This window comes from Borostomias antarcticus, assembly GCF_949987555.1.
Source record: "Borostomias antarcticus genome assembly, chromosome: 29".
NCBI classification, from domain to species: domain Eukaryota; kingdom Metazoa; phylum Chordata; class Actinopteri; order Stomiiformes; family Stomiidae; genus Borostomias; species Borostomias antarcticus.
In genome coordinates this window covers 2,942,450-2,966,904 of record NC_140262.1, presented here as the reverse complement: position 1 = coordinate 2,966,904, position 24,455 = coordinate 2,942,450, and the positions used below count along the sequence as shown (strand labels likewise).

At 52.7% G+C, this 24,455-nt stretch overlaps 1 protein-coding gene across 1 annotated transcript in view; it reads left to right on the top strand.

Moving 5' to 3' along the window:
- Positions 1-1,041: 1,041 nt before the first annotated feature.
- fmn2b (formin 2b) overlaps positions 1,042-24,455 on the top strand; it is a gene marked incomplete at both ends in the record, with an annotated part of 51,870 nt that continues 28,456 nt past the window's right edge. The window contains 8 exons of the mRNA XM_084459853.1: positions 1,042-1,674; positions 1,828-2,923; positions 8,616-8,782; positions 12,915-13,089; positions 14,194-14,255; positions 14,882-15,900; positions 16,438-16,582; positions 19,719-19,806. Coding sequence (XP_084315979.1) covers positions 1,042-1,674; positions 1,828-2,923; positions 8,616-8,782; positions 12,915-13,089; positions 14,194-14,255; positions 14,882-15,900; positions 16,438-16,582; positions 19,719-19,806 — 3,385 coding nt within the window. The remainder of the gene's footprint in view (positions 1,675-1,827; positions 2,924-8,615; positions 8,783-12,914; positions 13,090-14,193; positions 14,256-14,881; positions 15,901-16,437; positions 16,583-19,718; positions 19,807-24,455) is intronic.

The window sequence follows — 24,455 nt, the reverse complement described above, 5'->3', positions numbered from 1 at the left end:
CTTAGTACAGATCCAACAGACCCTCTATGGCGCATGCCTGTAATCACATTCAAATATATTACTAACCAGGACTGATGGGACCTCCAGGAGTTCATGTGCTTTTCCCAGCATGATATTTTATGGAAATGGAAGAAAACACTTTATGAATGATCCTTGCACTGACATTGTTTTATAATAGGCTAATAATAATCACAAAAGCTTGACCTGACCAATTAGTTTGACCTGTGCTCATGTGTGTCTCCTAGGACGAGTGAGAGGATGAACGCCCTCCCCCCTGTGGAGACCTGGGTGCAGGTGGTCGGCACAAGCGTGGTCAGAGCACCCTTCAAGCCCTGGAACAGAAGACCCCTGATATGGGGCAGGAGGAGCCCCCAATCCCTGCCTAAACCCCAGTCTCGTATCATGCCCAAGTCCCAGTCCCTGCCTAAATCCCAGCTCAAGCCCCAATCCCAGTCCCTGCCTAAACTCCAGCCCCATCCCAAGACCCAGTTCCATCTCAAGCCCCAGTTCCATCTCAAGCCCCAATCCCAGTCCCTGCCTAAACCCCAGCCCCATCCCAAGCCCCAATCCCAGTCCCTGCCTCTCCTCCAGCAGCGTCTGCGCGCGCTCCAGCCCCAGCCCCTCTCCCAGCCCCGCGCAGGCGCGCTGAGCGGCCAGGCAGAGCGCTCCACTGAGCATGCTCCGGGGGCGCGCGTCTGCGTCAGCCCATTATGCAGGGAGGGGGTTGAGCCGGCAGAGCGGAGAGCGACAGACACAGACGGAGAGAGGGAGCCAGCGAGGGAGAGCAAGAGCCAGCGGAGGAGGAGCAGCAGGAGGATAGCGAGAGAGCAGGCGCGGCTGTTGTTATCATCCGTCTCCCCCGCATCGGCGTCAACATCGCGGCCGCCGTCGTCGCCGGAAAGCCAGCCTGACGGAGGACTCTCTCCCCAGCGCCGCCAGGGCCAAGGAGCACACAGCGCACGAGACCCAGACAAGAGCATCCGTCCCGGGCATGGCCTGAGAGGCGGGCGGGGGTGCTTCTGGAGGTGGAGGAGTAGCACGATGGGGAACCAGGACGCGAAGCAGAGGAAGGCCGCCGCGTCAGCGGGGGAGGGAAGCGGCGTTGCCGCGGACGACACTGCAGGGCCCCGTGAGGCCCAGGGCACAAAGAGAGGAGGGGGTGGAGGAGGAGGAGGAGGGGGAAGGAAAGCTCACGCCAGGCACAGCAAAGGCGGTGGCGATGGAGGGAACAAGAAGAAAAACAAAACCGAGTCCAAGTCGTCGGTGTTCTCCATCCGGAAGCGCAAGAACCAGTCCAAGGGGAAGGGGGGGTCCGGGGGCGGCTCGACGGGGGGGTCCAGGGAAGACGTCGTGGCGTCCCAGCAGGACGAGCTGGACAGCGCCGTCTCCCTGCGCACCAAGACCCCCGACCTCAGCCTCTCGGCCGACGAGCTGGGCCAGTCGGACGCGGAGCAGCGCGGGGGCGGCGGCAGCCTCGACCGAGGGGTGGAGGAGGAGGAGGAGGAGGTGGGCGGGAGGCGGGTGGAGACCTGCAGGGAGGCGAGGGAGGGGCCCCGGGTGAGCTCGGGGTCGGACACGGACATCTACAGCTTCCACTCGGCGGCGGAGCAGGAGGACCTGCTGGCCGACATTCAGCAGGCCATCAGGCTCCAGCAAGGGGGGCTCCCCTCCGGGGTGGAGGGGCTAGGGGGGTGGGGGGGCGGAGGAGGAGGAGGAGGGGGGGGAGTGAGGAAGCAGAGCTGGGACCCCACCACTCCCACCTCCCCGGAGGCAGAGAGAGTCCCCCAGCCCCAGCAAGACCCTATGTGCGTGTCCGGGGGTCCGCAGGCCGGCTCCTTGTCCGCTTCCGCCTCCGAGAGACGGAACGGCTCGGTTCCAGCCTCGCCTCTCTCCCCGAGCGGAGCGGAGGAGAGGGAGAGAGAGGAGGAGGAGGACAGGGATCCGGCGGAGCCCGGGGCTCAAACGGCTCTTTGTGTTGTTGCCGAGGGGACAAAGGACCAGCATGCTCAGCTCGCCCCCCTCCCTCACCTCCCCGCAGAGGCGGACGGGGGGGCGAGGGACCCCGTCGCCAAGACGACCAGCGCCAACAGCTTCCTGGACCTCACGGCCTCGTTCGAGAGCGCGGTGGAGCCCCCCGAGGAAGCCGCGGAGGAGGTGGGGGAGAACGGCGTGGACCGGGACGCGCCTCCCCTCCCTGCGGACGGCCACAGTGACCACGACGAGGACCACGAGCTCCAGGAGGCTCTCGGCGACGGGGGGCTGAGCTCGCAACCAGCCTCCGAGGAGGAGGAGGAGGAGAGGGCGGTCCGGCTGGTGGTGGCGACCAGCGCCGAGTCCCTGGAGTGCATCAGCTCCTCGGAGCCCCTCGCCGCCGAGGACGTGCCCGGCGTCCATCGAAGGAAGAGCAGCGTGTCCTTCTCCCAGTGGCCCCCCCAGGAAAGCCCCCTGGCCACCCGCCTCCTCAAGTCCACCCTGGGCGGCAGCAGCAGTGGCGGTGGCAGCGGGGGGGGCGGGGCCAGCCCCACAGTCAAGCCCTACCCACCCATTTTCCCCTCCTACATCAAGACCACCACGCGGCAGCTCAGCTCCCCGGGCCGCTCACCGGGCGCCTCCCCCTCCCAGAGCCCGCTGCTCCGGCGCCGCTGCCACGAGCTGGGCCACCACCAGCACCAGCACCGGGCCGCCGAGCGGCGCCAGGCGGCGAGGCGGCGCTCCAACAGCATCGCCGGGCCCCTCAGCCGCTCGGCGGACTGGACGGAGGAGCTGGCGCGGCTGCAGCCGGGCTCGCAGGACGGCGAGGGGCCCTGCCTGGGCTACGGGGGTTCGGAGGACCGGCTGAGGGGCGGCAGCCAGCCCCTGTGCGCCACGCGCAGGTCGTCCTGCGGTCAGTTGTCCACCTGCAGCTTCCAGGACGTCTTCACCGGTGAGTGCACGCCTCGGCGCACATCCGCGTCAAACTTTGTCGTCCCGTCGGTTTTCAGCGCAGTCTAGAACAACAGGCAGGAACAGCGAAGGAAGACCACTGTGTTAAACAGGTCCGCAGTCGGCAACATTATCGCCATGGTTACTGAGAAAAGCATCGTCATCTCCAGTAGTTTTTTCTTTTTTTTATTCCCTCACTACATTACAGTACACTGCTGGTTCGTATTTAGCATCACAGCAAAAGCTGGCAGAGAGTCTCCACGCCCTCTGCCATGTTTATTGACCACTTTGCAGTTTGAGCGAGAACAGAGGACATTTCTCTCTCCGGAGTGCTTTTGTTATCCGGCCAGCTCATCCATATTCACAACAGCAGCGGTTCCAAGCTAGCGAGCCTCAGACAGTCTGCTGCTCGACCCCTGAGTTAGTCATCCTGAGGCTCTTAGAACCACTGATTCAGGTAGTAGAGAGTCTTGAGAGAATGCTATAGAACCAGTAGTGGAACCTGCTGGAATAGGGTTCCACATTCTGGGTTCCAAAGAGCACCTCACTAACCTCAAAAGTTTTTTTTTCCCTGGGAATGAATTCAACTGTTACAAATGGTTCTACAGTATATACAGTAGCATGTTTTTAGCGTATAAACTGTGCTTGTGTCTTTACAGGCCTTCATAGAAATCCCTAGATTTGAAAGTCTAGATAGTTTTGTTTTGTTTTTGCGATCAATTTTTTATTGACACCATTCTTCAACACATTAAACACGAGTGTGTATCGTAAACACCACACTTATCAGGTGGTGTACAAAAAAGGAACAAGAGCCCATGCCCCTCGCCCACCCCCCTCCCACAACCCCCCCCACAGTGCACAGAACATACACAGTACATACAGTCCCCAACTCACCCCCCACCCTCTGCGGTCTCAAAAATAAATAAATAATAATAATATTGCATAAAATAAAAACACACACCTCGTGCTTGCCTAATCACTAGATAGTCTAGTTTTGAGAAGACCTTGAGAAGCAAGCAGTGCTGAGAGTGGACCTGAATGGTGTTTGGATCAGCCCCCTACTAGTCGGACTGACAAAGGACAAAGGGCACTATTGGGGAAACCCAGACCATATACTGTAGCTGGTGTTTGTGTAGTCCTTGACAGTTAGTGTTTGCTCCCTGACATGTTTAGCATAAACCAACAGCAGTGCCCATTGAGACACCAGGGACAGCTAGCTGGTAGGCTGAGAGAGACACAGACCTATCTATTGTTTTGCTCTCTCTCTCTCTCTCTCTCTCTCTCTCCTCTAGCTTTGAGATGGACATTGTTCCCCCTAAAGCCCGCGGTATACTTGCTTTTAACTACCACGTACGCGTCCACCACGTGTTTCCTGCGTTCCTCTGGAGCGTCGGCTGCGGTCGAACGAGCGGGAATTAACACGGCGCAAAAATCATGGACGTCACAGCAAGTAGGCTATATCACAGGCCTAAGGGCAGGAGAGAGAAAGAGAGAGAGAGGAGAAAGAGTGGAAAGACAGAAGGAGGTGAAGAATAGCAGCAAGGATGGAGAGAATGAGGGAGAGACCTGAAGGGAGGGGGAGGGAGCCTGCAGGAGAGAGGGAGACCGAGTCAGTGAGACAGAGAGATCAGTTCTGTTCTAGTCACTGTTGTTCTACAGACAGCTCAGATCCTTTCACTCGCGCTGCTTTTGTCTTGTTGCTCTTGAGTTCATCTGCTCTTGTTGCGTTGCAAAGGGGTGTGTGTGTGTGTGTGTGTGTGTGTGTGTGTGTGTGTGTGTGTGTGTGTGTGTGTGTGTGTGTGTGTGTGTGTGTGTGTGTGTGTGTGTGTGTGTGTGTGTGTGTGTGTGTGTGTGTGTCTGTGTCTGTGTCTGTGTCTGTGTCACCTTGGAGCTCTGTCTGTCCTCTGCTCTCCGAAGGACAGGGTTGTAGTATACTGTAGGCCTATACATGTACATCTCAACACTATGGGAATACTTTTATTATTATTATCACCTTTATTTAAACTCTTAGATCAACTGAGGTATGAGCCTCAATATGCAGAGCCTGCTGGTGCTGTGATATCAGATTTTCTAAAATGATAATGCTAGAAAAACAGTAAACATTGCGCACACACACACGTCACACGCACGCACACACACTCCCACACACACCGATCTGAGATCTGTTGGAAGGATATAAATCAGCTCCTCTGGCCATTATCTCCCGTCTCTATCCCTCTCCACCAGATGGCTGTGCACTGAGCATGCCCAGTAGACCTCTAGCTTCCTCATTGATTTCCAGACATCCGTCATGCCCCTTACGCCCCAGGAGACTGAACAGGAGACTGTGTTCATAGGATCTAGGCGTGTCTACAGGAAGACTGGATCGTGTTCATATTATAGAGGATCTTGCCGTGTGTACAGGGATGGAGTAGTGTTGTCTCTCTTTGACCTAGCGTCTTTATTTATATTATAGTTATCCCTACTGTAGGTGTTCTGGATTAGATTTGTGGCTTTCAGACCAAACGTGCGCGCACACAAATGTGCTCATAAATAGACAACATGCGCAGGCGCAGCTGGTGTTGTGGAGACCATGCTTATTAGGGCGGTGCGTGTGGGGGAGGGGCGTCAAACCCAGAGACGTGTCGATGCGAAGCTCTTAGACACAATGAACTGAGGAGCAGACACACACACACACACACACACACACCCCTCTCTGTGAGCATTGCGAGCCAGCTGTCGGTATATCAGCGCCACGCGCCACCCTCCCTCGCAAAACGGAACTCTGTCACCCCGCTCGCAGCCGCAGTCTCTCTGCCCAGTGACTCTGACGTGCGCTAGAAACGCTTGTTCGTCCGTCAGAGGCAGGTGCTTTGGAGATGGGAGGTGCTTAGTTACCCCTTTGTCTTATGATGTAATGTGTATAACGTGGAGAATACTGTAGCTGAACATGCACTTGTGAACTGACTGCCTGAGATGGGAACAGCGGAATATTGCGCTGGTAGAATAGCTGAGATTGATCAGGATATCGCTTAGTGTTGGACTTGAGAATGGGCGTGGTTCTGTTAAGATGAAAAACGCATATTCATTCAGATTTTACACTAGAGTAGACAGTAGAGTTGAGTAGAGTTCCAGTAGACTAGTTTCATCATCTACTACCGCCAGATGAGCCCTATAATGACCTCAGGCCTGGCAGCAGTGTCACCATGGTAACCAACCCAGGACAGCTACTGTTGTCAGTGTGACTCTCCCTCTCCTCTCCTCCCCCTCCCTCTCCTCTCCTCTCCCTCTCCTCTCTCCCTCATCTCCTCTCCTCTCTCCCTCATCTCCTCTCCCTCTCCTCTCTCTCTCCTCTCCTACCTCTCCCTCTCCTCTCTCTCCCTCTCCTCTCTCTCCTATCTACCTCTCCTCTCCCTCTCCTCTCTTCTCCCCTCCCTCTCCTCTCCTCCATCTCCTCCCCTCCCTCTCCTCTCCTCTTTCTCCTTCTCATCTCTCTCCTCCTACTCTCCTCCCTTTCCTCTCCCTCCCATGTCATCTCCTCTTTCTCCGTCTCCTCTCCTGCGCCCTCTCCTCTTCTCCACTCTCCTCTCCCCACCTCCCCTCTCTCCTCCTCTTCCCTCTCCTCTCCTCCACTCTCCTCTGCTGCCCCTGCTCCCTCTCCTCTCCCCTAGGAGACCATTGTCACTGTAACCCTCCTAGGGCTAGTGTGGGTCTAGTGTCTGGTTCCGTGCGGGGGGCCTTTCATAGAGAGAGGTGCTCCCGGAATAGTCACTACTCTGGGATGAGCAGTCGACCACATGGCACTCTCACTCTCGGCACCAGTTCAGCCCAGCAACATCCGACTCCGAACCTTTACCAGACCCTCCTCCCCCCGTATTGAGGTGGAGTGCGGTGGACGGACGGACGGCACGCGGGGGACGTTTGCAGGACACGCCTCAGCGCCCCGCCGCGCTAGCATCGACTAATGAAACCAATGGACCGGCAGCGAATCGAATTAGCCTGTTTGCTCTTCAGCTCAGCTGCGCCAGACAGCGCCGGGCCAGACTGGCACTGGGAACACGACCCCTGGGAGCGCTTCACCAGAGTGCATACTGGGACATCGGTCAGCCTGCTGTCCACGCCGGATCGACAGGTGACGTGTGGAAAATCCCGCGGCAGTCTGGGATGTAGGTTTTTCCGCTCTGTTGGTTCGCGGAGATGCGTCACGTCAGCAAACCTCTGTGTTGCCGACAAACACGTTTCCTGATTGAGAACGCACGCCTCCAAACTGTTTGCGTGCACTCTTGTTTTGTGTTTCTCCTTGGGTCAGCGTGTTTAGTAGCCCAAGTAGTCTGCGGTAGCCTAAGTGCACTAGGCACTTGACACAGTCATTCATCATTGAAATATACAATATGAATGCCCTTTCTTTATCTTCACTACAGCACAGTCTGCTGTCACCTAACAGGCATCTAAAAGGTTATTTCTGAGTAAAAGCCTCTCTGAGCAATAAAGAGACTGTTCACAGGTTTGTACACAGGTCTTGGCACCTCCAGAATCCAATCTACCATCTGTCACTGTGGAGGGGGGGATGAGAGGAAGTGTGAGTTAGGAGGATGGGGGAAGGATGAGGGGATGAAGGATGAGAGGAGAGGATGAGAGGGCCACAGGAAGAGTAGTGGAGAGGAGGACAGGAAGACGGCAGGGAGGAGTACGGAGGATTGGAGGACAGGAAGACAGCAGGGAGGAGTACAGAGTAGAGGACAGGAAGACAGCAGGGAGGAGTATGGAGGAGAGGAGGACAGGAAGACAGCAGGAAGGAGTACGGAGGAGAGAATGAGGGTCACAGGGAGGAGTACAGTCAGAGACACTTATGACTCATCATTGGGGTGTAGGAGACGGGTGGAAATGCACCAAGAGCTATTCAGTACTGAATGGCTAGGAAGGGAAGGAGGGTGTCTTATCACTGGCTTCTGGGTACACACACACACACACTCTCTCGCTTTCTCTCCCTCCCTCTCCCCCCCTCCCTCCCCAAGAAACACATGACGTCAACACATACGAAAATAGACAGCTTAGACTGGTTGCAAGCATTTTTCGAGAGGAATTGCAGTACCGCAGATCTATTTCTTGGCTCCAGAAATCTCAGAACCAGACTCGTGTTTACATCATTCATGTTGAATGGTGCGTTTGAATGAATTGGCAATATATTTGAGAACCATATAGTGTGACTCATGGTTCCTTAGTCATTTCTCAAGGGAGCATCTTGCTGCACTAAAACAATCACAAGTTCCTATTTGATTTGTATCTATTATTCTATTCTGTTCTGTCTCATCTTGCCCTGTGTGACTGCTGTACTACAAAATACAATGTTGACAATACACTCTCTCTAGATCCAGTATACGTCCTCCTGTGTGTGTCTTATATGACTGTAATATGCATGTCAGGAATGTGTATCTCACCCACCCCTACTGTACAGGTGGACATTACAGAATGCTCCATCTCTAGCTCCTTGTGGGATTCTGATGGTGCTGGATATTGCTGCTGTAATCTCTCAATGCTTCCCTCTCTGCCTGTCTCTCTCTCTCTCTCTCTCTATCCCTCTCCCTCTCTCTCTCTCTGAACACCTTGGAAATGTGTTGCTGGAAAGGTATAATAATAACAGTAGAAATTTAATATTTATCTTCCCTCTCTCTCTCCCTCTCTCTCTCCCTCTCCCTCTCGCTCTGTGACTCCAGGGCGCACCCTGCTGGAGAAGCTGTTCATGCAGCAGGAGTCGGGTCCCCCGGAGGAGGCAGAGAGGCTGTGCTCCCGGATCCTGGCCATGGGCCTGCTCCTGCCCTTCTCCGACTGCTTCAGAGAGCAGCTAGGGGGCAGCACTTCCCACATCGCCTCCAAGTTCGACGTGAGTTCCACACCGATACTTCCCTCGCTTATTGAACGGCCTGAGAGACGCAGCCTGCCTTCCCTGGAGGAACCACTGATCTGACACACCTTGTGCCAGGCTCACACTACAGGGATTCTGGGCCGATTTATCCCCGATTCAGCACTCCAGACAATCGGAGGAGAAATCTGATCTGGAACGTTGGTCGGTACCGATGTTGGGCCCAGATGATCTTGTGATGTGAGGGGTTTAAAGATCCAATCTTATACCTCCCGATCAGCTCGCAGACCTATCGGGGCTGCCCCGATAATAATAAACATGATTGATATTTAAGATTATTACGTCACTACAAGCCAGACGGCGAGACCTGTGGTTCATTGCTCCCTCGGGCACGATAAGATCCTGTTGTGTGTGATGAGCCGTTATTTTCAAATCTTGTCTGCATGTTTGAGATTCACGAGAAGAACATCTGTTAAGATTCTCCTTATGTGCGTGATGCAACCCAATTTCGATATCAGTTAGGATTTTAAATGTTCTGTAGTGTGAGCCCGGAATTAGATTGGTCTCAGCTGTGTGTAGTGAAGTGCACGCTCCCTCCTATCGGATCATGTTGGATCAGACAACCTCGAGGAGGAGGAAAGTTGTATTCGAACAGGGCCAGTGTGTGGGCTCGGTTTAAAGGTTGACAGGCTGTTGACAGGCCGTTTCATGGCTGGCTCACACTACAGGATTTAAAAAATAACTGATTTCCAAATCGGGTTGCATCACGCACATAAGGAGAATCTTGACAGATGTTCTTCTCGCAAATCTCAAACAAGCACACCCTACAAGATTTGAAAATAACATCTCATTACACACTACAGGATATTATCGTGCCCGACGGAGCAATGAACCACTGCCTTGCTTGTAAAGTATTGTCATAATAATCAAAATATCAAACATGTTTGTTATTATTGGGGCGGCCCTGATGGGTCTATGAGCCTATCGGGATGTATAAGATTGGATCTGTAAACCACATTTCAAGATAATCTGGGCCGAACATCGGTACCGACCAACGTTCCAGACCAGATTTCTCCTCCGACTGTCAGGAGTGCTGAATCGGGGATAAATCTGCCCAGAAATCCTGTAGTGTGAGCCTGGCATAATGGCAATCTGAGCCATCTTGAGTGTAGTGTTTCTTTGACCTTAAATGGCTCGTCCTGACAAGCCAACAGGATCCTCAGAAACAGGTGGGATTGTGCATTGTGTACATGCATCCTGATTAGAAGTGTGGTCAGCCATGTGTTTGGGTTAAATTGCTAGATTTTATACCATTAGAGCTCTGATCATAGAGAACGGCTGATGCTCACCGCAAGCCAACCACATCCTACCCAACTCGAATTAAACACACATGGGCTCACTTTCACAGCAATTTATATGCATGCAGACGTTAAATCCAATCTTGGTTAAGAAACCACAAGAAACGGCTGCCAAATTCACCATTCACTTTGATGTATTCAATAGCTCTTAATCTGCAGGATAATAACACATTTTGATAGGACTCTTAAGCTGGGTATATGAAGGGGGGGTTGGGTAAATGCATGGTACACCCTGGATGGAGATCTGAGGTGTGGCCCTGAGTCTCAGCTGTGGGGGGGGCTCGGCCCAGGCAGGGTCATGGAAATGCAAGAGGGTGCAGAGTCACTAGCAGTGACCCAGGGGGACTGGATGCTAGACGCACATACACACACACACACACACACACACACACACACACAAGAACACCCACTCACTAACATCCGCATTCACACTTCTCTTGACATCAGCACAGCTCTGCTGCTATCCCTTGTGTGTGTGTGTATAATGCTTGTGTGTGTGTGTGTGTGTGTGTGTGTGTGTGTGTGTGTGTGTGTGTATAATGCTTATGTGTGTGTATAATGCGTGTGTGTGTGTGTATAATGCGTATGTGTCTGTTTTTGTGTGCGCGCATGCATGCGTGCTTTGCCCCGGGGGCACACACAGCATTTTAGAAGCAGGCCGGACAGCTTTGCCAAGCATTGACCGGGGAATACATGATTGTCCTCTGTCACTGCCCTCCTCCCCTTCCCTCAACCCCTCGCTTCCATCATCCTCCCTCCTCCTCCTCCCCTCTCCCTCCCTCCCTCCCTCCTCCCCTATCCACCCTGCACTCCCAAGCAACGTCATTGAGAACATGATCTGACTGCAGGCTGCTGCCAAGCCGACCTGCAGCCTGGGAAAGCTGCAAGGGCAGCAGGAAACCATGCGGGCAGAAGAGAGGAGGAAGAGGACGGAGAGGAAGATGACGGGGCCGGACAGGACAGGGGCCGGGCCGTCACTCCTATACAGCAGCCGGGAGAGTAGCAGAGGAGGAGGAGGAGCAGGAGGAGACGACGGAGGAGGATGGAAAGGATCAGGGACAGGGAGGGCGGGGACGAAGGAGGTGGGAGGGGGGGGGGGGGGCAGGGGGGGCGCTCACCGATACGAGGGAAAGCGAAAGGAGGAAGGACTGCGGAGGATGACGACGGCACCCGCGGAAGTCAACGCAGCCGGCCAGGGCGCCGCTGCCACATGAGCCTGGATGTTCTCCTGCTCCTGGAACTGCTTTTTCCTCATTTCCCTCTCTCTCTCTTTCTGGTCTGTGACGGGACTATCAGACTTCATGCAGTCGGACGTCGTATCGTAATACTGAATGCTAAATTCTGGCATAAAATACCGTTGAATGCAATAATGCGTGATATAAACCGCTGAAGCTGGCATGGACATGGAGAGAGCGTCGGAGACTGGCGCAGAGAGAGACCAGGACCCGAAGAGAGACGCGGAGAGAGACCCGGACCCGGAGAGAGATGTGGACACGGCAAGGGAGGCGATTGCAGAGAGAGAGAGACCGCGGGGCTGCTCTTCTCGCTCTGCAGTGGTAGCCGCGCCGGCGGGCCGTGCCAGCGAGTCACTGGCGCTGGCCCAGGTGCCCGAGCTGGTCCGGGAGCTGATGGCGGTCAGCGGGGAGGAGAGGGAGAGGAGGCTGGACCTGGTCTGGCTCAAGCTCAAACAGACCGTCCGCAGGAAATGTAGCCTGTTTGAACACCTGCAGGTTAGCTGGCCGGAGCTAACTTGATAACTGTTCTTCTTCATACAACTGCTGTCTCCTTTAGCATATGGCTCGGTATCCAAGAGACCATCTGAGCGTGATGGTCAAATGTCATTATGTTCATGTGGCTACCCTATCACAGGTCAAGCAGAGTTATTTGCGGTGTCATGCTCTGTTACTTGACCTTACAGTATATCCCCCTGTCTTCTTTTTACCTCCGCCCCAGCGACAGCGCAGGGCGAGAGGTAATGTTTTCGGATGTGTTTGGACGTCCGTCCGTCCGTCCATCTCTTAGCAGCATTACGCTAAAGCTAACTGAGGTGTAGCATGGGCCAACTTAGAACCCATAAAACTTTGGAGAAGATCCAAATCACGGGGCGGGTCCATGAGCCGCCCAAACACGGACGCCCATTCAACCAATTCTTTTTTTTGGGGGGGGGACTTGTTTAGAGGTCAGGAGTGAAAAATCCCCCCCATTCATTGTTAATGGGGGAGATTGAAATGGCCATATCTGTATCTCGGCATGGGAAGGTCACAGGGGTTTGGACTGGCATAAAGCTCTCCAAACGATACTTAACAATTGCAGCAATTCCAAACGTGTGCCGCTCGCATGGACAGGTGCATCCCAAAAATTAGAATATTGAGGAAAAAGTCCATTATTTTCTGTAGTTGAATTCAAACAGTGAAACTTTCATGTATTCTAGATCCATTACACAAAGTGAAATATGTCAAGCCTTTTTTGTTTTAATCTTTATGATTGTACAGTATGTTCATTTATACACTCAATACTTGGTGGGGGGTATAATATGATTTAATATATAATTAATATATTAATAATATGTGAAAGTAAAGTTTTACTTTCCACAATATTCTAATTTTCTGAGATGCACCTGTATGTCCTGCTCGAAATGCATTGATGGGCGGAGGCCTGTGCTCTGATCACCATTTTTAGTTCAAGTTTCAAGATCAAGATCTTCAAGATCCATTTCATCTATTTACTGTGTCTACAACAAAGGATGTCCAAATCACCTCTCTCTCTCCCTCCCTCCTCTCTCTCTCTGCCCCCAGCAAGACCAGCTGTACACCTGGGCGGCGGTGAGCCAGCCCCCCCACTCCCTGGAGCACTTTGAGGGCCGTGTCCCTGGGCAGATCAAGACCCTGTGGCCCCCACCCAGACCTGGGGGAGAGGACAGGCCCGCACTCAAGTACACGGAGGCTGGTAAGATTAGTACATCTAGCTACAGTACAGTAGGCCTAGCCACATCTCGCTACAGTATATCTCACTACAGTACAGTAGGCCTAGCCACACATCTAGCTACAGTAATTCTAGCCACAGTACATTTAACTACAGTAATTCTAGCCACAGTAATTCTAGCTACAGTACGTCTACAGTAGATACAGTACATCTAGCTACAGTACACCCATGGGGGAAAACCCCGCCCCCCTCTGTAGTTAATGCAGTTAACTGACTTCATCCCTTTTTAGTGTCTTGTTTTCCTTCCTTCCTCCCTGGTTAACCTTTCTCTCTGGCCAGCCAGGCCGCGGCAGCGCCCACGTTGTTCACTCCTAGATTTATGCGCCAGGGTGTGAAAGAGAGAGGGATGTGCCCAGAGTTAATATATACATGCAGTGCTGCAACCTCACCTCTTCAGACCCAGCCTTCAGCAGAGGGACGTGTTCTGTCTGAGACGACTGGTCTTCAGGAGGACTGCGTCTCTAGCTTGTTTAATGTCTGCAGAGTTTGACTAACTGTAGAAAATGTAAGAACCCTTCTGAAGGGATATTTCTAAATAGGATCTCTCTTCCTTTATGCATTAACACCTGTAGAGGATGAGGAGGGTAAGTCATGATTTTTTCTTGTGGCTTTCCTTTGTCGTAAAAACTGGTTGTCGTTGTTGTTGTAGTTTGTAGTAAACACTTGTTGCCATTGTTGCTTTTTTGTCATTTATTTATTTCCTCTAAATCACGTGTCTAGCTTTTTGGTTGCCCCACATGGTATAAAAGGGGACATGGTTGCCCAGCAACGGGGAATGAGTCACAGCCAGGGCCGCAGGCGATTGGTTTGTATTCCCTCCGTCACGCCAGCCTCATCTCACCCTGGCCTGACACACTGTCCTGGAACAGCTGACAACATCCACGGCTGGTTTAGTTTAGTTTTGTTTTGGTTTATGTCGCATCACCCTCCAATATACCCTGAATGCGTGAATGACATTTTTCTGATTAAATTTTTTCATAAATCACATCATCTTACCAGGTCAGGAGATTGTAGTGTTTTATCTGTGTTGTCTTTGGCTCTGTGGTCAAGTTTGAGTGTCGTGATCCTGTTTGGCCCGGTCTGTTTCTACAGAGCACCAGGCAGCCCTCTTGGACTTCAAGAGACAACAGGAGGAGGAAATCAAAGAGGTCCAGGTCAGTACCACTTCCTGTTAGAAAACTACAGTACCACTTCCTTCCAGAGAAGTACAGTATCTACAGTACCACTTCCTTCCAGAGAAGTACAGTAGCAGATGGTAGACTTCCCTCCTAGGAGGAAGGTTGCATTTTGGGTACCTGAACAGAGCCATTGTCTACTGATGAAGTATCCCTTCCTCACTTTAAAACACAATTTCGACATGTGTGATGTTAGAGAACATGGTTGCTCTTCACTGGCCAGTAGAGGGCAGCATGTCCACAAACTTGGCTTTGATATGGAGCATAGTGGACCAACAGTCATGATTCTACTAATTGGAAAACGCTTCCTTACAACAAGCATTTCCCACTGCTAGAATACAGCTGACCCAAAGAGTTACCATGAATATTGTGTGATTTACGTTTTTGAGTTCTCTACCTGCTCCCTCAATTCATGATCAGCTCAAATTGGCTTTATTGGGGTTGTATGTGTTCACAAAGTACCAAAGTGTCAATCAGAGAACTATAGCAACTGAATACCAATGATGGTGATATCCCTTCTTTGTCTCTCTCTCTCTTTCACCCCCCCCCTCCCCCCACTCACACCTACACACACTCTCACACACTCTCACACACACACACTTCAGGAAGAGTCTGTGTTAAAGACAGTGAAGCTGAAAGAGGAGCATGTGAACGTCATCCTGCAGTTAGAGCAGACCATCGAGGACCTGCGGACCAAGATCGCCGAGCTGGAGAAACAGTACCCTCTGCTGGACAAGGATGGCAGTGCCACCAGGGACCAGGAGTGTGGGGGCGAGGAGGGGCTCCTGAGGGCCGTGTGCGATGTGGACCTCCAGACCGAGGGCCCGGCCCCCGGGTGCCTGGAGGCCAAGTCAGTCCAGACGTCGCCCATGGACGAGAGCTTCAAGTTTAAAGTGCCTTTAGTGGACCAGACGCTCCTCTCTGTGACCCCCCCTCCTCCTCCACCTCCTTTTCCTCCACCTCCTCCTCCTGCTCCTCCCCTGTCTGTCCCAACTCAGAATGGGGTGGAGGGGTCACTTCCCTTCGCCTGCGCCCCCGGCCTCCCCTCTGAACTGCCCCAGCCCAGCTCACCCAAAGCCGGGCAGGGATTCGTGTGTACGTGCCAACAGCAGCAGCAGAGCGGTACCCAGCCTACACCCCCTCCGCCCCCTCCTCCCCCACCCCTCCCAGGCCTCCCTCTCCCCCCTCCGCCTCCCCCTCTACCAGGGCAAGCCATGGCCCCGCCCCCACCACCGCCACCGCCGCCACCTCCACCCCCCCTCCCTGGCATGTCCATGCCCCCGCCCCCTCCACCCTTACCTGGCATGTCAGCTCCACCACCTCCGCCCCCTCTGCCCGGCGGCGGACCCCCGCCGCCCCCACCCTTACCCGGGATGGGCGGACCGCCACCACCCCCTCCCCCACCTCCACCCCCAGGCTGTGGGGCACCGCCACCCCCTCCACCCCCGCCCGGCGCCTTCGGTCCCCCGCCTCCCTGCGGGCTGGGCTCCCTGCCCCCACCCCTGCCTCTGGGGCTCTACTCCCTGGGCATGGCCTACGAGAAGCCCCCCAGGAAAGGAATGGTGGAGCCCCCCAGGCCCATGAAGCCACTCTATTGGACCAGGATACAGCTGCAAGCTAAGAAGTAAGAATGGTCGCATACTAGTTACGCATTTATTACATGGCTATTACTTAAGTAAACGTAACGTCAGTTTCTACGCTTTTAAATCCTATTTCAGCCCGTTTTGGATTGTCATCACATCAGCAAGCTTAAAAAATGGGTTTTGTGCATTGAGTGCTGGTCAACAACTCTAACTAATTTCACAGTGAAATGAAAGAAAGATGTTTCAGAAATGGAAAGACTGTTTTGAGTTGAACCAGGTGCCTGTTCTGTACTCAACTGTGGCTGTTTTGGCACGAGAGCAGCCTTAGACCTGTGGTACATGCAGGGTTTCGCATCTGACGAGACGTTGGCTCAGTAGAGGGTGTCCCAGAAAGCAACATGCTACTGTAATGTAGCATACAGTAAATTATCCCATCACTGGCACAACCACATCTGAGTTCATGGTCAGTTTTTGATAACGGTTCTTTCAGGCGAGGTGCTGTTCATAACTCTTAGCGAAAGGTCATCAGGTGACCTGGACCTATCGTCCCTCTCCCCCCTCGCTCCACGTTCCCCCAGGGAGGCGATCTCGGGTCTGGTGTGGGAGAAGATCGAGGAGCCCGAGGTGGACTTCCAGGAGTTCGTGGAGCTCTTCTCCAAAACGGCCGTCAAGGAGAAGAAGAAGCCGCTGTCCGACACCATCACCAAGTCCAAAGCCAAACAGGTCGGTCGGGCGCCGGCGCCGAGTCGTCCTCCTTTCTCTCCTCCTCCTCCTCCTCCTCCTCCCTCCTCCCTCTCCTCCTCCCCCTCCGTGCATCGTTGTACTCTCCGGTACGCAGATGGGCCCTCTGTTGCGGTGTGGAGGAGGACCCCGCAGACCCTGCAGACCCCAGTCTTGGCAGACAGACAGATGGAGATCAGGGCCAGAGGCTGGTTAGACAGGGGGGCGCTGCCAGGGTCATGAGAACAACCGTCTTCTTTCTCATGCCGTCTCCTCCGTAGCTCCGCTCTCCGGCTGTGCCGGTGCTCTGTGTGACGGCCCGGTAAGTCAGGTAAAAACACATGCCGATGTACTAGCGACGCACAGGAGCAGACTGAGGTAGAGGTACAGTAGCAGACTGAGGTAGAGGTGCAGTAGCAGACTGAGGTAGAGGTGCAGTAGCAGACTGAGGTAGAGGTACAGTAGCAGACTGAGGTAGAGGGGGACAGTAGCAGACTGAGGTAGAGGGGTACAGTAGCAGGCTGAGGTAGAGGTGCAGTAGCAGTCTGAGGTAGAGGGGTACAGTAGCAGGCTGAGGTAGAGGTACAGTAGCAGGCTGAGGTAGAGGTACAGTAGCAGGCTGGGTACTGTAGATGGGTACAGTAAGTAGCAGACTGAGGCAGCCAAGTTGCAGGCTGAGAGTCTGAGGTTGGGACTCCTTGATGTTCGGAGGTGTTTGGTCGTCTGCGGCTTGATTATTTCTCACAACACGGAAGTGCTCCGTCTCTGATGCTAGCTACCCAGACCACTAGTACTAAAAGTTTAAGCAGCAGTCGCCTTTTCTCTCTCTCGCTCTCTCGATCCCTCCCTCTCTCTCTCTCTCTCTCTCTCCCTCCCTCCCTCTCTCGATCCCTCCCTCTCTCTCTCTCTCTATCCCTCCCTCTTTCTCTCTCTCTCCCTCTCTCGCTCTATCCCTCCCTCTTTCTCTCTCCCTCTCTCTCGATCCCTCCCTCTCTCTCTCTCTCTCTCTCGCTCGCTCTCTCTCTAATAAATTCACAGTACTGTAGCATAGATGCAGACCCATTCTGAGCTGTTATTACTAGATATCATTGACTTAACAAGACTCCACTATGACATTTTTCCAAAAACCCTTTCTGTTAAATTCTCACCACATGTTATTTAGCTTCTTTCCTGTGCCCGTTTTCCATTTTACTTTCTGATTATATTCAATCATCTTACCCTTTATTTGCTCATTCACACAGTTATTATATTTTTGTTATATTGTTAAGTCAGTGAATTGTGTGCAGCCATTAAAATAAAATGACATTGACATTAAAAAGAATGCCTTATTTGAACTATGGCTCTCCCAAAATCCCATCACTTTCTGCCGAGTTGTGTTTTTGCGGTAAATCTGGAGGCAATTTTCAGTCGCCAAATAAAGTGTTTTAGGAATTCTACTTGTTTCAGCAATTGACCTCCTAAATAGTTGGGTAAAGAATCTCACCTTTGATGTGCCCCAGTTCCACTGAGAGCGCAGCCAGACCGTGGGTCCATGTTTTAAACATGACCTCAGACACAAACTGATTGAAATAATTGCTATCTTTTTTTTTTTAAACTTTCCTCCCTCCGAACGGTCAGAAGTTGTCCGGAAACATTTTCTTCCGAGGGAGAAACATGTTTTCTTTAGTGGAATTGCAGGAGGCATTGGGTGAGTAGGAAGCATTTAAGTAGGGATTTCTCATTCATTCTTACTAGGTCTTTGAGGTCACGAGGAAGCATAGAAGAATGTCATAAGCAGTAATGGATCTGTGCTTCATACCGTTTGTCTAGACGTGGGCGCCCACCCTCGCCCAGTCAGACCTCACACTGGGAAAACCCACCATTGTCCTACATGTTGATACAGATCTGGGTAGCTTTGAGACTGTGTCTTGGTAGTGGCTATTCTATACTGTATGTAAGCATGTGTTTTCTGAGCCTGTGTGTGAGTGCGTGTGTGTGTGCGCTTCCATAGAGCAAGACTTGTCACTCGTCTTCCTCTCCACAGCAGAGCAGACTGTCTGGGCCTGGACCTGGGTCTGGACCTGCATCTCTGGACCAGGGTCTGGACCTAAAGCCATTCCCTCTAATTATCTAATCAGGGGAGGAGTGTGGACCAGCTGGGTCATGAAGGGGAGGAATGGACGCTATTAATTTCTAATCATACGCAGGCCTCCTTCATCTTTGTTGATGTTATTGTTTTCCTTACTCCTTAAGTCCTTGATTGTGGTGCCAGAGCTGGGTCTGTTGGTGCTGTAGGGGACAGAATATTGGAAACGTTTGCCGGTGGATTTCCATGAGTCCCTCTGATCTCCAGTGTGTGGAGGGCGCAGTAGTCGAGTGCGGCGCAAGTTCTGATGGCGTACCAGAGGAACAAAGGGCAGTGGGTTCACGCTTCCAGCAGAGGCGGCGCCCGATCGCCATTAACGGCGCAAAAGTACAGAAAACACGCCTGCGTCGCATCCAGGAAGCTCGTGACATTAGGCTGTGACAGAGGAAAGAGTTGATGCAGACGGAAGTGCCTTGCTCGCGGGCACGTCGGCAAGAGATGCGAGTTGGGAGCCGTCTTCAGCGGGGCCCTCTAGACGCAGCTTCCACCTTAAGGGTGATGGTGTAAACCACAGGCCAAAGTCTTTCCTGGGAGAGAGGCTGCATAGCCAGCCAGCTGCCATGGTAGTACGACACAGCAGCTGCCTAGTAGCGAACGAGCTCGCTCGCTACGACTACAGGGAAGGCAGGTACACAGTTGAAGACATCTGCTTCCAATGAACACATGAGAAAAGGAGATTATAAATGTCAGAGAAGCGAGTAACTGCTTAACGGGGATGTCAGGCTTTTAAAATCAATTTGCCATCACTGCCCCCTGGCTTGTAGGACACACACACGCCTGACGGTCTGTTTTTCCCTCCCATCTGTTTCTCTCTTTTTGTCTCTCTCTCTTTCTCTCTCTCCTTTCCCTATTTTTCTCTCTCTCTTTTCCTTTACTCCTTATGTTGCACTGTAGTTCCTCGCCACCAGGCCTACTCTTAACTGCCTAAATCAACCTCAAAAACGGTTTGTTCATCTTTGTGGAGAACGCTGCCTAATGGGATCCCTCCTCTCTGTCTGTGTCCCCCCCCCCCAGGTGGTGAAGCTGCTGAGCAACAAGCGCTCCCAGGCCGTCGGCATCCTGATGTCCAGCCTGCACCTGGACATGAAGGACATCCAGCACGGTGAGTCCCCGGGCTCATTGGTCGTCAGTCTGATAACTCGAGGTCAACGCTAACCATACGGAGCGATCTCCGGGAGCAAAGTTCACTGCCGGACGCTTGACACGGTTAGATCGAAGCCTCCCCACCCCCCCACTCCCCCCCTGCTCCCAGCGGTCCCGAGGTCTCTGGAGCTTCCCGCCCAGATGTGAGGCTTGGGCGCCGAGAGAAGGAACTGGGTTCACCTTTAGTGTCAGAATCTCTCTTTGCTTCCTGGTTTGGGTTCACTGACACGCTCCCGATTTTCAGCCATTGTTGTTGCTGCTGTTTGTGTTGGTATGATTGTTGTTTTTTTCCAGCTGTATTCTGAAGTCAGGAAAGGACCCAGACTTTCTGCCAGACGTTCTACCATCTCTCTCTCTCTCTCTCTCTCTCTCCCCCCCTCCATCCCCTGGTGTGATAGCTCGGGCGAGAGATGTGAAGGCAGTATGATGAGCGAATATCTCCTGAGATCAAGGCTAATTCAATCAGGTTTTGAACCACAAACTTGTCCAGTGAGAAGGCAGATACAAGCCTGGTTTCCAAGCCTGGTTTCCACACACACGCGTTTTCCTTTCGGGACCAGAGCTTTGCCTCCCATCGACTATGAGGCCACATGGATCTCCTTGAGTAGCAGCGGCTCCCCACCACATTCTGAGAAGGAACAATGATCTCAGCTTCTGCTGGATCTCGTCTGCCACGAAAGACAAATTGCTGATTTATTTGTCCCCACATTTGAATTATAAACAGTGAAAGACAAAAGAGACGGCAATTACGTGTCATTTGCATGAGACGTTTTGGTTTCTCCATTTCTCTGAAATGCAGCGATACTCAGCAGGAAGATGTTGTGGTTTGGCTGCGTTTTGGGAGACGTTAATGTTTGGTTTAGGATGTTTGGGGTTCTGCACTGTAAGTCTCCAGAGGACATGGATGTCTGGATGGTTTGATGTAATTTAATCGGCAAGAATTTCTGCGACTCCTAGAGATGCACATAGATTTTAAGTTGAATGTTACGCACACGCACACACACACACACACACACAGCGGTAGCCGCGTAGCGAGGAGCCAAGGCTGGCGCCAAGGAGTGTGTGGTATTGTGTGGAGCAACACATGGATCTCCATCAGAGCCGGGCGAGAGGGAAATGTGAAAACAATGTTCTGGTCCTCTCTCCCTCTCTCTCTCCTCCTCCTCTCTCTCCCCCTCTCCCTCTCTCTCTCCCCCTCTCCCTCTCTTGCTCTTCCTCTCTCCTCTCTACCTTCTCTCTCTCTCCTCTCCCTCTCTCTCTCCCTCTCTCTCTCTCTCTCCATCTCTCCCCCTCTCTCTCTCTCTCTCTCTCCCCCTCTCCCTCCCACCAGAGCTGAGGTTAGCAGCTGATAATGGGAAACAACTGAACCGCAAGGCCCCGTCTGGCATCCGTTTGTGGCGGCGGTAACCGGCGGTAACTATACCGCGCGGCATGGCACCGAGAAACACTGCTTATCAAAGTGAATTGCCATGGTGAGAGAGGGGAAACAGTTTGCAGGTTTAATGTACAGAACAATTTGGGTCTCTCGCTCTCTCGCTCCCTCTCTCTCTCTGCCACGCTTTCATCTATTCTCCCTGGCCTTGCCCGGCGGTGGGGAGGTCTGGAGGTGGAGCTGGAGAGACAAAGGTTTTATTTCAGCTCAGCAAAACCATCAGGGCCCTATGGGGGTGGAATGTTGCTGTATATCTTACGCCGGTGCCAAAAGAATTTGTAGTTAATTTCCATCTAATCAATGTGTTTATACGCCTGCCAGCCGAGGCAGATGCGAGGTCTCTCATCAGGGACATCAGGGCTTTTTCCTCCCGTTAAACATCCAGTCGCAGATTGGAGAGGAATTCTCAGTCCAGAAGCTCTCTGGTGCATTCTCTCATTGCATGCACGTCAGACTGCGGTTGCCAGGTTTGGTGGAAATGACTTTGTCCTTGGGAGAGTTTTATTGGTGATGCTGCTGCGTGCGTGATGATGTAGTCACACGACCCCGGCGTTATTGTCCGATAGATGCGGCCTGTCTGTGCGTGCGATGGAGCTGTATGTAGCCCCTGACTCACAGGATCAAACCCGGACGTCTGATTATAATATCCTGAGAGGATTAGTAATATTGACTTGTAATTTGTGCAAATCTGGAAGTTGTTCATGCTTACCATAATATGGTTCTTATCAAAATACTAAGATCATTTAAAAGAAAAAAAAGTATCTTTTACTTTCATCCGACATTGAGCTTTTCCTGAAACACGGTTTGCCTGCCCAGCTTCTCATAGCATAGTTGTGAATATTAACATTAACATTGACGGCTCCGTCATCACCCCCTCTACCATAGTACGTAACCTTGGAGTTATCCTGGACCCCACTCTCTCCTTCCTCCCCCATGTCAACCAAATTACCAAGACGGCCTTTTCCACCTTCGAAACATGGCCCGTCTCCGCCCCAACCTGTCCTTCACCGCTGCAGAGACACTCATCCACGCATTTATCACATCCAGGCTCGACTACTGCAACGGTCTTCTCTACGGTACCACCACCAAAGTCCTCAACGAACTACAGTATGTTCAAAACTCCGCCGCTCGCCTTCTCACCCGTACCCGCGCCAGAGAGCACATCACACCAGTCCTCCGCCTTCTCACCCGTACCCGCGCCAGAGAGCACATCACACCAGTCCTCTGCCTTCTCCCCAGTACCCGCGCCAGAGAGCACATCACACCAGTCCTCTGCCTTCTCACCCGTACCCGCGCCAGAGAGCACATCACACCAGTCCTCTGCCTTCTCACCCGTACCCGCGCCAGAGAGCACATCACACCAGTCCTCTGCCTTCTCACCCGTACCCGCGCCAGAGAGCACATCACACCAGTCCTCCGCCTTCTCACCCGTACCCGCGCCAGAGAGCACATCACACCAGTCCTCTGCCTTCTCACCCGTACCCCGCGCCAGAGAGCACATCACACCAGTCCTCCGTGAGCTTCACTGGCCACCAGTCAAACACAGAATCGACTTTACAATTCTGCTCACCACCTACAAGGCCCTCAACAACCTGCCCCTCCCTACCTGGCTGATCTCCTCCACCCCCATGTCCCCTGCCGATCCCTCAGGTCCAACCTGCCCCTCCCTACCTTGCTGATCTGCTCCACCACCACGTCCCCAGCCGATCCCTCAGGTCCGCTACCGCCAACCTTCCCAAGACAAAGCGCCGGACCTGGGGTGACCGGGCTTTCTCAGTCGCTGCCCCCACCCTGTGGAACTCACTACCCTCCCACATCAAAACCTCCCTCACCCTTTCTTCTTTTAAAACTGCGCTCAAAACTCGCCTTTTCACACTTGCTTTCCCCATCTAACCCCCTCCCCCTTTTGCTGTTTGTTTTTAACTAATTTTCTTTGTCTCTAACCCCATTTCTGATTTAATAAAGCTATGTATTGTATTGTGCCATGTAAAGCAACGTTCAGTACTATGAAAAGCGCTATACAAGTTTGATGTAGTATTATTATTATTATTAACATTGGCTGTGGTTAGTTCCCAAGCATCACTATTAAATCTATTCAGCCACAACCCTAAAAATAAGCTGCTACTATCCATTAGCGCATAGTTGTGGCTCGATTATGAAATACGATTTTCTTAAAATATTTCCCTCCCTACATTCCATATTAGAATATTTTGAGTTCTGGAGGCCAGGAAGGAGTTCTTCACGGCAGCCGTCCTGCGTGGACCTTAATCGAGTTTGATTGAATATCATCCCATTCAGCGCGGGGACCGTCTGATGAACTTTCAAGCCGTTTGCGGTGCTCTAGGTTCGTAGCCTAGAGGTCAACTAAGTCCTGCCTACAGATAGAAAGATCCACAACGGCATCCATCTCTGAGGCTGTAACGCTGCCTGTTCCTTAAGCCAGAGTTATGCTCCCTACCTGACAGGCCTTGGGTTTCACCTGTGAAAGGATTATCTCTGCTCCCATATATCTGCTCCCGACCCCCCCCCTTCCACCCTCTGCTCCTCCCCGTCTGCTCCCGACCCCCCCCCCTCTGCTCCCCCCCCTGATGATTTACTATTGGTGTATTTGATCAGCTTGATACATAGACGGTATATTACCCAGGGAGAGACGGTATATTACCCAGGGAGAGGCAGCAGGAAGGGGCGCAAACTCATCAGACGCGCACACACACAAACACACGGGCACGCACACGCACACACACGTGCGTGCACACGCACACATACGGGCGCGCACACACACGGGCGCGCACACGCACAAACACACGGGCGCGCGCGCACACACGGGAGCGCACGCACAAACATACGGGTGCACACACACACGGGCGCGCACACAAACACGGGCGCACGCACGCACACAAGGGCGCGCACAAACACTGGCGTGCACACAAACACACAGGCGCGCACTTATTAAAATTTGCTCATAATGCGCACGCACGCACCCTTTTTCCTTCCTCTCTGCCTCTCTCTCCCTCTCATACAAACACACACACCTACTGCAGCATAAACACACACACCTACTGCAGCATAAACACACACACCTAGCATAAAGAGTGTATTGTAATACAGAAATGAGATTCCATTGATTTTGTGTGTCTCTTATGCAAACAAGAAGTTTGGCCTTTTCGAATGAACCG